Genomic DNA, 15293 nt, shown 5'->3' with positions numbered 1-15293 from the left:
TAAGTGTTCACACATTTTCAGTCAACCCTTTAAGGATGATTATCTAGGTTATCCCCTCTGAAAAGTCCATTTGCCTGTACACGCTATGAACTCGGCCTATAAAAATTTACAGTCTCCAAAAGGTGAGAAAATTCTATTAAAAACTGTATGAAAGGGCCTCAGATGAAGTTTAACTTGAATTACTTCCTAAAACACGAATGCATGCTTTTTAATATTGTTTAGCTTTACTGAGCTAATTCGGTGCTCTTGCTGGCGCTTCGACCATTTCGTTCGCATTTAATGTTTTTTTTCCTGTCTTTCTTTTTGGGAGTTGAGACAAATGTTGATTGATGGGCGTTTTTGTGTCCCTGGGTGTGTAAAGCTTTTGCTTCGCTATTCTATTGTGTTTGCGGCTGTTTTGTCTTTCAACTTGACCTTGGACTCCAGCCGCGTACTGCCCGCCCGCCTTCCGACTGCTGCAGCCAGCCAATGCCGCTATGTCAACGCCTTAAAAAAAGTATTATTATTGTTGTTTTGTATTTAGTGGGCCTTGAAATATCTTATTCGCAGCAGAAGAAGGTGATTAATAATTACTAATTAGTTGGACATCTGTGGAAAATATCCTTGGGGATTCTTAAAAAGGACAAAAAGCTGCATCTTGGACTCATTACGTGCTCAAAGAATGCTTTGAAGGCTGAGGAAGGAGCATGTGCACCCGTGCATCAATAATTCAGAAATGATTGTGATATTGATTAGCATGCACAGCACACCTATAACAAGAAAAAAACTGTAACCAGTGTGTTTGTGTGGGTTGATGTGTCTTATTATTATCTCCTGTGCAGACCTTGATCATCTCCTTTGCATATCACGTGTCTGTCCGGGGCCAATAACCTCGCGATGGTGCCGTGCGGGTATGGTTCCCCTGCCAACGAGTCCCTGTCTGGGTGCATTCGGTCGAGGGGGGTTCGAGGAAAAAGAGGCGCACGCGTGCACGTGTCGGGACATGCTATGACCGCGTCATTGCTGCTGCACTCGCACTGGGCCGAACCGCTCATGTTCGTCTACGACAGCAGCGCGGACGAGCGCGCCAAGAACATGCAGGACGCGCCGTTCCCCGGGGGGAACTTTGCGCCCAACCAGTGCAGGAATCTGCTGGCGCATCCCGCCTCGCTGGCTCCGAGCAGCACCGCCTACGCCACCGGCGACGTGCCCGCGTCCGGCGTCGGGGAAGCGGCCAAGCAGTGCAGCCCGTGTGCGGCCACGCAGAGCTCACCTAACGCCTCCCTCCCGTACGGATACTTTGGTGGTGGCGGCGGCGGCGGCGGCAGGGGCGGGGGCTACTACCCGTGCAGGCCGGTGTCGCACGGCTGCCCCAAGGCCTGCGCGCAGGCCGCCTCTTACGGGGACAAGTACGCGGACACGTCGCTGCCCGCCGAGGAGTTCTCCAGCCGGGCTAAGGAGTTCGCCTTCTACCAGGGCTACTCCCCGGCTCCCTACCAACCGAGCTACTTGGACGTGCCCGTGGTTCCCGCGCTGAGTGCGCCCCCCGAGCCCAGACACGAACCCCTCCTGCCCATGGAGCCCTACCAGCCGTGGTCCATCACCACCAACGGCTGGAGTGGCCAAGTATATTGCGCCAAGGAGCAGACCCAGGCAAATCCATTGTGGAAGTCCTCCTTGCAAGGTGAATTCATGATTAGCAAGTTTTTATTTTATTTTTTTAATTAACGCTTCAAAGCCACGTGTTTAATGAAAATCTTGTCTTGTATATTCTTATTGAATGTTATGATAAGAAATATGTTTTTGGCATGCCTCTTTGCATTAAATGCCCCTTTGCATTAAATGCAAGAGGCATGCATTGTTTATTTCTTCAGTGTTTCATGTTGTATTTTGTGCTTGTACATTGATTTTTAAAAATTGGGTTGGATTTTTTTTCCCTTTTCAGCAAGCGCACCCCTCCACACGAGGCCAACTGATGACGTAAATTAAGGCGCAGAAATTAAGGGGGGTGAATGAGAAAGTTTTAAATTGTTTTTTTCAGTTCCATGTCATTAGAAAATGCTTAATATTATTTTCATACTCTGTCTAAATTAAATGCAAATTTCAAACGTAAAACAATGGACAACGCATGAAAGGAAATAATACAATGTTAGCTTTCCTCCTCTTTCATTTAAGAGGAAAACGCCCACGTCCACGAAAAATAAAATTTTCGAAACAATTATAGTTTTACTTCTACAATCTTTACATTTTTTGTTATGCAACAATATAAAATAGAGCAGCTATTATTTAATGACATATTTGTTCGTGTTATTTAAAATGATGAAATGTCATAACAACCACTCCTCCAGAGTGGCATCTGTCGTGTCAACATATATTTTTTAAACTTTGAAATGTTTTTGAAATATTTCATTTTTTCGTTATTGTAAAATAAAATTAATAATCATAATAACAGTCAAAACACATATCTGTACAATCATAATCGTTTCAATTAATATTCGAAAATATTAAATTACCTTTTGCTACCCCATTCAACCCTTAATGTCATCTTGCACCAACAGTTTATTTAGCTAGCTAGCTAGCTAGATAGATAGACAGAGATAGTAGTAGTGAAGAACAATTGAAAAATGCCATCTTGAATAAGGTTACTATTTGAAAATATTTTCCATGTTCAGCCAAGTTAGATAGATAGATGACCCAGTGTGTGTAGGCTACTGCGTGTATGTATAGTAAAAATACATCGATTATCCATTTTTTCTCCTCCCCCAATAAAATGCCATATTCCATTGGGAGCACTAAATAATCCAAATGTTTCTACTATTTTTCCCAACTCGTCGTTTACTATTTTTGTCATTATTTTTGATGCTCTTTTGCTCTTTTCATTCTACAGGATATTTTATTTTTGCAGTACAATAGCAATGCTTTCCCGTTTTTCTTTTCACTTTTAAACACGATCAACCTAATTCATAACGTTCTTAATATTAATGCAAGTACTATATATATGACATATGGTAGATGTTTTTATTCCGTTGTCTTACATTGAGTGTGCGTTCAGTTGAAAGTAACACGTTGCCCCCCAAATCGTGCAGCAGACGACACTTGCGGCGGTGGCGCAGACAGCCAAGTGCGTCGTGGCAGGAAGAAGCGCGTCCCCTACACCAAGGTTCAACTCAAAGAACTGGAAAGGGAGTACGCCACCAATAAGTTCATCACCAAGGACAAGCGCAGGAGAATATCTGCGCACACCAACCTGACAGAGAGACAAGTGACCATCTGGTTTCAGAACCGACGCGTCAAAGAGAAGAAAATCGTCAATAAATTCAAGAGCTCCTGTTAGCTTCTCGTCTATTTCGCTTTTGGGGGGAAAAATGGACACAGACGTGCCTTGATCGCAAATAAACTGTGCTATAATTTATTACCTTCACCTTTGCCGCCAGAGTGCCTCCTTTCACGTTTTTTTCCCCTCCATCCTCGCCTTTTAATTGGAAACAGTCCACGCGGCGCGTTGACAGAAAGTCGGAAATGTTCGCATCAAGCGTTTGATAAACTTCCACGTTTGCCCCACCTCGTTAGAGCCACTGCTTCCCACGCATCTTCGTCTTAATTAGACGTCATTTTTAATATTCTCAAAAAATCAAAACCCGAAGTAGTTTTGAATTTGAACGAACAAGCCAGTGGAATTTTGCGAAAACGTTTCATTAACAGTGTTAATGTATAAAACGACAACATGTCTCCATGTGTCCATCACAACAAAATGCACCATATAAATGTTTTCATTTCAACGTTTTCAGATGAACAAATATGATGCAACAATCGAACAAATCTATTCCAGTTCCCCTCTGTGGTTTGATGCTTTTTCAAATTGCGTTACGGGATAATTCAAGTGTTCCATATGGGACCGAGACACCTCATTTCAATATCTCATCCATGTCTGCCCTTTTATGTTTTGTTTGTTTGTTTCCAATTCCGGCCATTAGATGGAAAGTTAATCTTTGCAATTGCTTGTAAGAAACGTAATGTGTCTGATTATTGAAGTGGTCGTGACTGTGTAGTTTTCTTGCTTGTCAGTATTCTGATTTCACAAGGACGAAAAAAAAGAAAGAAAAACTAATGTAGAGTGGACGTATTTAAATTTGTAAATATTTTGTGGACATAGCCAAACGAAAATGTTAATAAAGCTGCTTTAAGAGCACGTTTGTGTTTTCGGTCCACTTTTTAAATGATTATTGATGGGATAGATTGCCCGCTGACATTAAAGTCGTTTCTTACTTGTGTAAGCTTGTAGAGCAATCCATTTAAAACCTGCGAACCCCTCAACTTACACTTGTCACAAACTGACACTTTTTATGTTTTTGTCTGAGCTTCCATGTTGAGGCAAATTGGAGTTTGTAGCCATCTAGTGTCCAAAGTCTGAAACTACAGCAAATGCTCTTGTCGGCGGACTTTGCTTATGCATTTGTTGTTCACCTGGCTGGCAACCAGTTCAGGGTGTCCCCTGTCGACTGCCCGAAGACAGCTGGGATAGGCTCCAGCACTTCTTGTGAGGATAAGCAGATCGGAAAATGGATGGATTTGTTGTTAACTTCACTTTGGAAACGTCATTTATCATCACAAGTCAGACGAAAACTTTCTCTAATAGTAAAATAAGTACCTGTACAGTATTACATTCAGGTGATTGTTGATTAACAAGTCTTGGAATTATGGTCATTGTTGGTCTTAATTAAACATTGCCCATTAACATGTTGAATATATTCTGAATATTTTGTTATCGTTTACACTTATTGATGTATTTTTCCTTTTAGGTCCAGCACCAGACGGTTTTTAGATATATATTTCTTCATAAAAACACACACACACGCACATTTTAGACCAAGATGGATCTTGACATTGCTATTCAATTATTGGCAGATGAAACACACCATTTCAAAAATTCTTGTCTGCAGCGTTCATTCTGTCTAATTTGGTGTCATTGCGTCCCCTGGCGGTAAAGCGACAAATTGTCTGCATTAAAAAAGGTGAGCGGTATTATCGGTTACAACAATGTTTTCTTCATTGATTAATTTAAAGGCCCGACTTTCACAATTCTGAGTATTGACTTTAACCCACCAAAAGACCCGTTCATCATGTGCTCAAATACAAATGCATCCATCTACGACATCCGAATCGTTGTTATACAACAGCAGAGAGTGTAAGCACTAACAAGAAATGGCCACACTTTAAAATGATCGTAACTGATAGCATTTGAATCGAAATGTAGTCACAAATTTGGAAGGATCTAAAAATATGTTTGATGTCATTTTCCACCTGAGTATCTGTAATTCGGGAAACCGAATAAATATATATAAATCTAGTCAAAAGTCGATAAAATCGACTTTGGTTTCCCGAATTACATATATATATATATATACTTTTAGCTGTTTTAATGCACATCTTATTTTCATGCCCTAGCTCCATTGACTTGAAATACAACAAAATTATCCTTACAAAATCAACAACTCCCAAATAATCAATGTGTTTCCTTGTCACGGCCTTTACATAGCCGAATTGAATACATAACATAAGTGTAGTGTCAGCACAGTAAGTGTAATTGTTTGCTTCTTGCTTTTGGTCATCATATTTAACTGCAGGCTTGGAGGGAAGTGCGGCTTTTACTTCACAGCAGACGTGTTTTTATTATGACTTCCATCCCAGTGAAAGTGCCTCTCCGGGATTAATGCAATAACACACATTATGAGTGTCTGGTTAACCCAAAGTATTTATTTGAAAACCTCTTTCGGTGGGCTAAACACGCCACCAGCTTTTGGAAGCTTCACAGATGAATGAGAATCATCGGGGAATGACCAAAATGTGTTTTCGTTTTGAATGAGCGGAAGAAAGAAAGAAAGAAAAAAAACCTCAACTTGGTGTGTAGGCAGTAAATCACTCAAATACAGAACATTTAAAAAATGCATCAAGAGGACGCTCTGTGATATATGTGACGCATGAGGCCACTTGTGGATATAAATCACACTTACAGACAAATGCTATCAAAGCGAAACATTTATATGCAAACTTATTGGAAGAAATGAGCAAGGCAGTTGTATCATAAAATCATTCAAATCGTTGATGACAATCTTAAAAATGTCAAACCATTGCATTGAAACATTAGAAATGACAATACTGTCATCTTCATAATGTTCAACTTGGCAAATCCAATAAAAAAATGGATTCAAGCATACTTTGATAGCGTTTTCATCATCAGCAATCAGAGCAAATGGCTCCTCAAGTAAGTGTATGATCTATGAATATAATTTATTTTTTAATCACTTAAAATGGTGCAGGGCATATTTAAAATTCAAATGGTTATTAATAAATACAACACTCTAAAAAAATTTGGGTCAACTCCAAATTTCAAGGCAACAAACTTCGTTGGGCATTTCAACAAAATATTTAAAGTTTTACTTTCATAAAAATTTGCTTTGTCGCATTTCAGAACACAGACGTGAAGTGTTTGCACAGCTAATGGTCAATTGCATTGTCCCTAACTTAAAGAGGTAAGTAGAAACAACTCTAGCAAATAGTTTTGCTTGCTTTTTTGTTGTGCTAACATTGTTGACATAAATGTTCATCATTTAAAGTTGATCCAATTTAAATGACTATTTTCGCCCCAAGGAAATACAAGTTGTGCTTTTATTTACAGTAGGTGATTATCTTTTAGCGCCGTGAAAGTCAATAACCAACCAGCATGCTTTGCATCACGATTAACTATCTCTCCCTGATCCAAAGCATACCACATCAGTTTTTTGGGGGGAAATGCGTGACACAAAGTATACACAGCTTTGAAATGTTTAAAACTGTAGCGTACTAACTTTAGATTTAAGAGTTTGGAAGCATAACGAGAAATGTATACTCCTGTTTTTCCCCGTTGCCACAGTAACCTCATCTTTCGGGCTTCACTTCTTTCATGTGTCACTGAAGCCAGAGGCAGAAAATGCATCATGTGCGGGTAGGGTTGGACTGTTGATGTGGAAAAACACCACATGGCCATTTAAGTTTTCACTGTTCTTTAGGCCAGGTCAGTATCGGGAGTTTGGCAATGGAGGAAGGGGAAAAAAATGATGTGCAATGTGTACTTCTTATAAAGTGTGATCACTAAGGTGTGTACATCCTCTGGAGGCCTCCGACATTTTTCCTGCAAAGACTTTTCTGAAAAAAATCATTGACTTTTTTCGTTATATGAAGGCCAGTTAAGTGCACACAAAATATAGTGGATATAAGAAGTCTACACACCCCTGTTTGAGACCAAGATACATAATGTAAACCATTTCCCACCAATAATTTCACCTATAACATATGCCACTTAATTGGAAACAAATATATATTTTTGAAAGGGAAAGTCCAATAAACAACAAGGGTTGTTGCATTAGTATGCACACCCAGTTAGAACTGGGGCTGTGGCTGTGTTCAGAATAAACCAATCACGTTTAAACACATGGTAAATGGGAGTCAGCACACACATGACATGATTTGAAGTACCTCTCATTAGCAGTAAGTAAGTAAGTAAGTAAAGTTCAAATGTGCTAGTTGGCTTCTTTTCAGAGATCCTCAATGCTTTCTAGCAGAAAGCAGAAGGTTCCGTGCTAACGCTAATTGATATTTGTATGTGTTTTTTAATGTAATGGTTACTGTATTTATGACTTTTCTACTGCATCAAAATGAGAGAAACTGACTGGCGTGTTCCGACTCAGGTAAAAATGTGGGTTATAGCAATGCTGTGACATAAACTTGATAACTTGAGTTTTGATGATTGTTAAATCATAAATACTATAACTTTGCTTGGACTTTAAAAAAATGTCCAACATACTCCCAAAACGATTTTAATCTGTAGAACAACATCTATTTCGTTTTGAACTTTAAAAAAAAACATGATTCATCTTATTAGTTTTAAGAGAATAAGGAACCTTCGAAATTGTTTGCGTGGGTACGACACATCTTTCTTTTCAACTTTCTCACTGATACATTTCAAAAGAACAAAAACAACAACAGAAAAATGTTTTTTTTAATTGCAGCATGATTTGATTTCACAATTTGGGTGGTAAAACATCTTAAAAAACTATTACTTGTACAATACTTGTGAAGTTGATAACATACTTTTAACTATGCTATTTATTTTAACTGACAACTGATTTCAAAACAAGTAATCCATCGATCTGTTGCTAAAACATTTAAAAACAATCATCCACTGGGAATTACGGATTTCAAAGTGCACCCAATGGTTTCAATTATAAATGCCTCTGAGGGCAGCCAAAACTGCACTGTAGTCCGCAATGAAAAAGGTTTCGACACTCATGGATCTGTTCGATTCAAAGCATATGCCACCACATCATATATTTGGATGCCATTGGAGCTTTGGAAATTCTTAAAAAAGTGGAGTCTTCACACTTGAAAGCGCTACCAGACACTTTTTCAGTTGAAAACATCCCAATGACACCTGCAAACAATTGATGTTGCGAAACAAAGACAAAGATCATTCACAAGTGTGTTATTAAATTCAGTTGCTTGATCTTCTCCAGTTAGAGACAGAGGAGATACTGCAGTTGATTTTTTAAAATTGTTTATTTTTATTATTTTTTATTTTTTACTAACTTTGATACTATTTTGCTGTTATTGTTTTTTTACATTTTATATTTGAATATCCTTCTTGACAGCTGTTTTAAAGGAATGTGGCAATATCGTAGAGGCGTAATGTGTCATACGGTAGATGGCTTTCTTGTAATGTGTATTTTTTTTTTTTTGCACAGTCACTGTACAATTATTCTTGGGCAACTTCACTTTATGATTCCACAACACAATTTGACAACACTGTTTTGTGATGCTTCCTGTCCCGAATGAATGACTTCATTTCCATTTCCATCGTCATCGTGGCCCTTTTTGACCATTTCTGTCTTGATTTATTTTTGGCGTATCGGGTCTCGCATTACAGCAGGGACCCGCTTTAGTTTTTTTTAGTTTTTTTTTCCAAGGGGGTAGGGCGCGATGCACCTGTTTTCAATTGTCCTTTTGACAAATTTGAGAGGCTCATTTGTACATATACCACGTAAAAAATGTATGTGATGTTTGTTTTTAAAAGCAAATCAAATTTTAAAATGACAGGATATGCACTGTGCAGATCTCCACTCCTTAAACAGCTTAACCAGCAGTGGTATGATTTGCGGTGCAGTGTCGTGAGAGAATGATCTTGATGATGAATGATCTTTCAGTGTTGGTTTCAAGTCTAATTAGCCTTTTTAAAACGACGCAAATATCGGAGAACTTTGAGAACCGCATTCCAAAAAGCCTATGCGAGGCTCTAGTTTGTTTACAACCGATACTATATGGAGTTTCTAAGCCATTAATTATCGGTCATAAATTGTGGTGTAAGATCACTATGTGGCAGTTAAGGGTGGACTGCTACGTTTTTGTTATCTGTCCTGGGCTCACTATTTGGCAAACAGCACATCACTGTAACTGTTAATGGCGTGTTAACAAACGAATAATCAGCCATTTCCATGCCGTTTATTCACTGTTAATGTAAAAGTACATATTTTGCATATTGGGGCCCAGTTTGCTCTTCTAAATTCCCACAAATATATGTCTTGGGAATTATTTGTCCGCCAGTATTTCGTTGATAATTCTAAATTTGATTCACCAACCAGGGTTTGAAAAGTGCACATATTAGTTCTAGTTTCAACGTTTGCAAGTTATAAAATTCGAATACAGTCACTAGGACCTTTTTATTAATTAAAATCTGTATAACGTTCGTCTAATAGAATGAAGATTTTTTGGTAACGTTTTGGTGGGAACAATTACATTAAAAAATAAGCTAACGCGACCAATTGAACAAATAAAAAGATCCAGTTGCCTGTATTGAACCTTTATATATTAGCATAGGACATAAAGAGAAAGAAACATAACTTTTAGCACACACACTGGTCATTTTTATTGATATTGTGACAGTAAGTTCAAATTGACTTTGGCAATTCAGGCTAACGATAAGCAACGGACCTACTTCTAAAATCTGCTGGTTAGAATTCTAGTCGCGTTGAAAAATAAAAAGGATGTGATTATGAAAAATCTGAATTAAAAAATGATAAAAGTCGTGAAAATTGATGAGGCAGATTCCCATCTTGTTTACGTATGACCTCATCCCTCCAATGAGCGCGTTGGAGTTGTAGAAAAGCGAAAGCAGTGTTCAAAGATAGGCAAGTACTGTGAAAATAGCTCGCGTTGAAGAGATGCAATATTCCCCTCCTCCCCGTGAATTTTTCCTCTGGCCGTGCAGCCAAAGGTTGACTTTATAGCGGCGAGCCATATTGACTCACAAGCTGCTGCGGGCCCATTGAGGCGTGTGTCATGTAGTGCCAGTGGTCACATGGCTCGGGATCGACATGGACCTCACTCACGCACGTCAGCTCACGACGTGCAGGGCTCAGTGCGCCTCACTAAAGTCACTGCAGCTCACTCAGTCAGCAGGATGACCCCGTGCTGAAAGAGGACAAGAGTATGGATTTGGATGCTTCCAATATGTATCTACCCAGCTGCACTTACTACGTCCCTGGAGCGGATTTCACGGCTCTTCCGCACTATTTGGCCCAGGGTCAGCCTTCCTGCCCGGTGGCTTACTCGTACCAGTCGTCGGCCCTTCCTCAGGTTCCATCCGTGAGAGACGTGGCATTCAGAGACTTTGCTGTGGACAGCGCGGCGAAATGGCACCACGGCAGGGGGAATCTAGCGCACTGCTACGCGGACGACGGCTGGACCGGCCCGACCCCCCGCGGGGGTGACGCGCAGGCGAAAGGCGTCTGCTCTTCGGGCTCCGCCAACGCGCCGGGAGGCTTCCACGGTGGCGCGGCCAGGAACGGCGTCCTCCCGCAGGCTTTCGACCAGTTCTTCGACTCGGCCTTCGTAGGCCAAGAGCACGGAGCTGCCGCGCCGGGCCAGGACAGGCTTTGCGCGGTCAAGTCCAGCCCCGCGCCAGCTCCTCAAGCTCCGGGCTCGGACACGGCGGAGAGCTGCAGCCCCAAATCGTCCCCCGGCCTCGGCGACGACAGGAGCGCAAAAGGCGGCGGTGAGCACGCCCGTCACTTTCTGTATACTCTTAAAAGACGTTTTATATGCTCTTTTTAAGGTTTATGGTTCTTAAGGTTTATTGGGGTTGGGGGGGGGGGGCACGAGATTTAGCACGACAAAAAAAGTATGTTACAAACGACAAGATCACGGGCTTGGGCTTGAAATTGGCCGTGAGGAGTTTAAAGTCAAGATACATATTCCCATTTTGAATCATATTCGACTTTGAACGCATTTGATATCCGACTCTTTGCAGAAAGTTGACTTTAAATGAACACATTTACACTTTCCCACCAACCCAGCGTCTAAATATTAATAAACAACAAACACTGAGTCACTTTGTCAATAATCCTCACCTTCGTCCCCCCCTTTTTTTTGTGGTGTGAGTGTCAACTATTTCAAAAGCACTTGGTCACACTAGGTATCTACAGCACACGAAACAATAACCGAAACGTCGTTAACTTTAACCGCCAATAGAGTTTCACTGCTTTGATAATCAATAATTCGAAAAAAACCCACAAGTAAATTCTACTTTATGACTAGAGTTACAATTTACTGTATTTAAATAAGCGTTTTCCGTTTGTACATTTGGGGTAGTTTTCAAAATCATTGAACAATTGAAATTTGAAGTAACTGTAAATAGACCAGTTTTTAAAATACAATGCCCACTCTAAAAACGGAAGAACACTTTCTCATTCTGCGTTTCTAAATCTTAATTAACAGCCCAATATTCGATTTCACTGTTCAATAGATGCAAATAAATGCGTTTTTTCCTCCATGCCCACCTTTTTGATCACGTTATCACGTGTATGAAAACTAGCGTCCATCGTGTTTTATGTAGTTTTCAGTCGTGTTTTTTTTATACAAATGAACATTTTAACCATCAATTTTACGCACAAATAAACCCAGATCTTTAAGTTCCCTTCCCGATATGCTCACTTTTCTTTAAAATCATTCCTTTGTAGCTGCTAATTAGCCACTTAAACAAAGATCTCACTTTCAAACTTGAACCCTCCCCCTCCCCCGCTTTCCAATATCAACAATTTGAAAAGCAAGGAGTTTAATCCATCTTTCAAGCCTCCGCCTTTAAGAGCTGCTTATAACTTAATGAGCAATGTGTGTACAAATTTACTGGATTTCGAGGGATTTAATATGCAGCTGGCCTCACTAACATGAGCCTATATACAACACTTTACGCGCAGCCCAGTGAAACCTAAAGCGGACTATAAAAACGCCACTTGATGCTATACTGCCTCAGCTTCGCGTCTAAAAGTACTTTTGACTCAACATGATTGTTTAAAAATGATTTTTATTCCATCATAGCGTTTATGCGCAAAGGCCCTGAGAGGAGGGCGACACTCGCACCCTGAGCTCATTGTGCGTATTCCCCCCATCCTGCCCTCTGTAAATATAGCATTGAAGTCATCTTTATGATTGCCATTAGGTGACCAGAAGACGCGCAAGAAGAGATGTCCATACTCCAAATATCAAATCAGGGAGCTGGAGAGAGAGTTCTTCTTCAGCGTGTACATCAACAAGGAAAAGCGACTGCAGCTTTCCAGGATGCTCAACTTGACTGACCGGCAGGTGAAAATCTGGTTTCAGAACAGGAGGATGAAGGAGAAGAAACTCAACAGGGACCGTTTACAGTACTACACCAGCAACCCTCTGCTATAAAAAAACGTGGACTTTATACACGTCAAACACCTGGACGCCGTTGGGAACTCAGACAAACGATGTGTTATTAAACGTCCCTTTCTCTATTATTATTATTATTATTATTATTATTATTATTATTATTATTATTATTGTGACAAAAAATGCTCTTATGTTCTACCCCCAATTTATATGCTCGTATTTACATGTTTACATGTTCGCACGCATGCACAGACGGTGCTATATATATATATATATATATATATAGTATATTGATGGCTGGAGGTGAATTTTGTGTGCTGTTTATGTTTTAACCTGCAGCTGCGACACATACAGCCATATTTAGCATCTACTTGACGGAATTGTAAACCAGTAATATAAAAAAATCCCTGCAGTTTAACTAAACCCTTTATTTTTGTTTTATATTGCGGCACGTATAGTTCGTATGCAAAATGCCTCTTCTGCCGAGCCTCAGTAACAGGATCTGCTGCAGCTTTTAATTTGATATCCATTACAAAGAGCTCAGTCGTTTCCTGTAGGCTGATTTCTGACCTGACATGCCTGTTAGTGGAAAGAAAAAAATCCCCCACGTTCTTGTGATGAATGGAAAGTCTGTTTGTGTGATTTTGGAAATTTCCATCTAAATATTAATTTGGTCTTATGGTCTAATTTCTGTTTATTCATCAAAACACGATGTGTTGGCATTTAAGGATTTCTTTCACTCACGGCGTCTTGTAGAACGATTGAATGGAGGTAAAAATCTACATTTGATTTGACAAAGTTCGTCTTTGCCGAAGAACCGGACTGAACCAGGCTTCTAAAAGGAGCTTGAATGACCTGCCATAAGATAATATGGCTTCCCTATACCGTACATCCTGTGAGAGTCCCTGGAATTCCGCTTTGATTGCTGCACATCCTCCCAGTTGCTCCAGTAACTTGGCCATAAAAAGCCGGACTCGTCTGGAGCATTTGGAGTGGAGTGCAATAAAGCGTCTGAGAACCAAGGTTATTAACTGCGACTGGAAGGAGGCTTGCAAAACAAGAGGTGCCGCACCGTTGAAGGCTGCGGGTCTTCTTGGTGCAGCATCGGCACGCCAGACTGTTGCAGGAGTATTCTGGATTGTTTCTTTTTTTTCCTACCGCCCACTCCACCCCCCAGGCTTGTTGTTGGTGTTGTGGTGCAGTGGAAGGCCTTGCTACTTTCTCCCACCGGAGGGCGCTCCGTCGATCAATGTCAATGCCGTTAGTTGATTATTTCAGATTAAAGACACCGGCTCAGGGGTTCACTCCTTCAGGTAAGCACATATGATAATGATGTAGGGGTTTTTTTTGGCATATTTTTTGTTCTCTTAATTTTTCTTGAAAAACACAATGGAGGCACTCAATTCCGTGGAGAATGTTATCATGCAATAAAAGTATTCTTGGGATAATTGCAACATGCCGTTTGTGGCTCAAGATTGTGCAAAAAGTCATGACCTGCCTAACGGCATCCACTTTTCACGTGAAAACCACCCGCAAAAAAACAAATAGCGGCACATTGGGTTTGTAGTGATGATTTTCCGTGATGCTGGTAAGTTATCATACGATGTTATCATTATGATGTGTGTCTGTTGACATTTATTTGCGTGGCAACTCAAGTCAAATTTATTAACAGAGGTGTAATGACTCAAAAGAACAAAATGAGAGATTACATCAAAAGATAAGCATACATCACAAATGACGCTTTGACAACTCCCGATAAAAATGATTTGATGTATGCTAGCGACAGTGCACACATTTGGTTTAAATATGCTCAGAATTTTGCATGTTTTGGCAGAATTTTTACTAAAACGTGTACTAAAAACAAAAATGTATTTGATTAGTTTTTTTAAATAGGTTTAAATTAAACAACGAGGCATTTCAGAATAACACAATATTTCAATTTTCCGAACCGCTTTTCCACAAGCGGGTCGAAGGCGTCCCGCTACATCTGTTCGGAGTGCAAAATACAACATAAAAGAAAAAGATATCATGAGATAGTTCTCTCTTCTGTCCTAAGTTAAATTATCACAAGAAGCTTCGGATATATTTCGCTCATTTGTAAAGTTTTAACGACGTTTCTTCCCTTGTTTAAATGTTCAACTTTGGTGTCCCCTAAAACGATGTAAACGATTAAGTATTATAATGTTATGTAATGAAATAAAACGTATTCAATCAAAATCAACATCTTTGTTTTACCGCTGTTTTATTTAATAAAAATAAGTCCAACGGAAGTCACATTTCGTTTAGGTTTTTGGGGGAATTTTCTTCAGTCGTATGCACGCAAATCGAATTCAACTGAAGTTCGTACAGTATTTTGAATCCACGCTTTACTACGACCGCCGTCTTTTCACAAATAAACTATTAATTACAATGATGTAATACAAAATATTCATGACGAGTAAAGTTAACTGGATGGTTAAATAAAAACAAACAACAACAAAATCCAAACTGAAGTGGTACAATATTTTTCTGAAGTATGTTTCATAATAATTCACTGTGTATATTAAATTAAGAATGTTCGAAAGAATAATTTGTAGGCTATTTGTACGGCCATT

General features: G+C 39.8%; 2 protein-coding genes across 3 annotated transcripts; both read left to right on the top strand.

Moving 5' to 3' along the window:
• The first annotated feature begins 766 nt into the window (after positions 1-766).
• Positions 767-4167, top strand: hoxa13b (homeobox A13b). 2 transcript variants are annotated; one of them, XM_052066630.1, is made up of 2 exons: positions 767-1663; positions 3069-4167. In XM_052066630.1, exons 1-2 carry the CDS (start codon positions 877-879, stop codon positions 3311-3313), a joined length of 1032 nt encoding a protein of 343 aa, XP_051922590.1. In that variant the 5' UTR covers positions 767-876; the 3' UTR covers positions 3314-4167. The 2 variants fall into 2 exon arrangements, with proteins under 2 accessions (XP_051922590.1, XP_051922589.1); XM_052066629.1 differs by having other exon boundaries at positions 3066-4167.
• A 5692-nt stretch (positions 4168-9859) lies between these two features.
• On the top strand, positions 9860-13378 carry hoxa11b (homeobox A11b). The gene is made up of 2 exons (XM_052064536.1): positions 9860-11062; positions 12506-13378. The coding sequence occupies exons 1-2, from the start codon at positions 10498-10500 to the stop codon at positions 12736-12738; spliced, it is 798 nt and encodes a 265-aa protein (XP_051920496.1). The 5' UTR covers positions 9860-10497; the 3' UTR covers positions 12739-13378.
• The last annotated feature ends 1915 nt before the right edge of the window (positions 13379-15293 follow it).

The sequence above is a fragment of the Hippocampus zosterae genome, chromosome 5 (genome assembly GCF_025434085.1).
Source record: "Hippocampus zosterae strain Florida chromosome 5, ASM2543408v3, whole genome shotgun sequence".
NCBI classification, from domain to species: domain Eukaryota; kingdom Metazoa; phylum Chordata; class Actinopteri; order Syngnathiformes; family Syngnathidae; genus Hippocampus; species Hippocampus zosterae.
The sequence above is the reverse complement of the archived record's forward strand: the minus strand, read 5'-3'. Positions and strand labels throughout refer to the sequence as shown.

What these genes read in the sequence shown, in the direction of transcription:
- hoxa13b (XM_052066629.1), top strand. Translation starts at nt 877, where the DNA reads ATGGTGCCGTGCGGGTATGGTTCCCCTGCCAACGAGTCCCTGTCTGGG. An exon ending in GTGGAAGTCCTCCTTGCAAG is followed by an intron (nt 1,664 to 3,065) that starts GTGAATTCATGA and finishes CAAATCGTGCAG; the next exon opens with CAGACGACACTTGCGGCGGT.
- hoxa11b (XM_052064536.1), top strand. Translation starts at nt 10,498, where the DNA reads ATGGATTTGGATGCTTCCAATATGTATCTACCCAGCTGCACTTACTAC. An exon ending in CAGGAGCGCAAAAGGCGGCG is followed by an intron (nt 11,063 to 12,505) that starts GTGAGCACGCCC and finishes GATTGCCATTAG; the next exon opens with GTGACCAGAAGACGCGCAAG.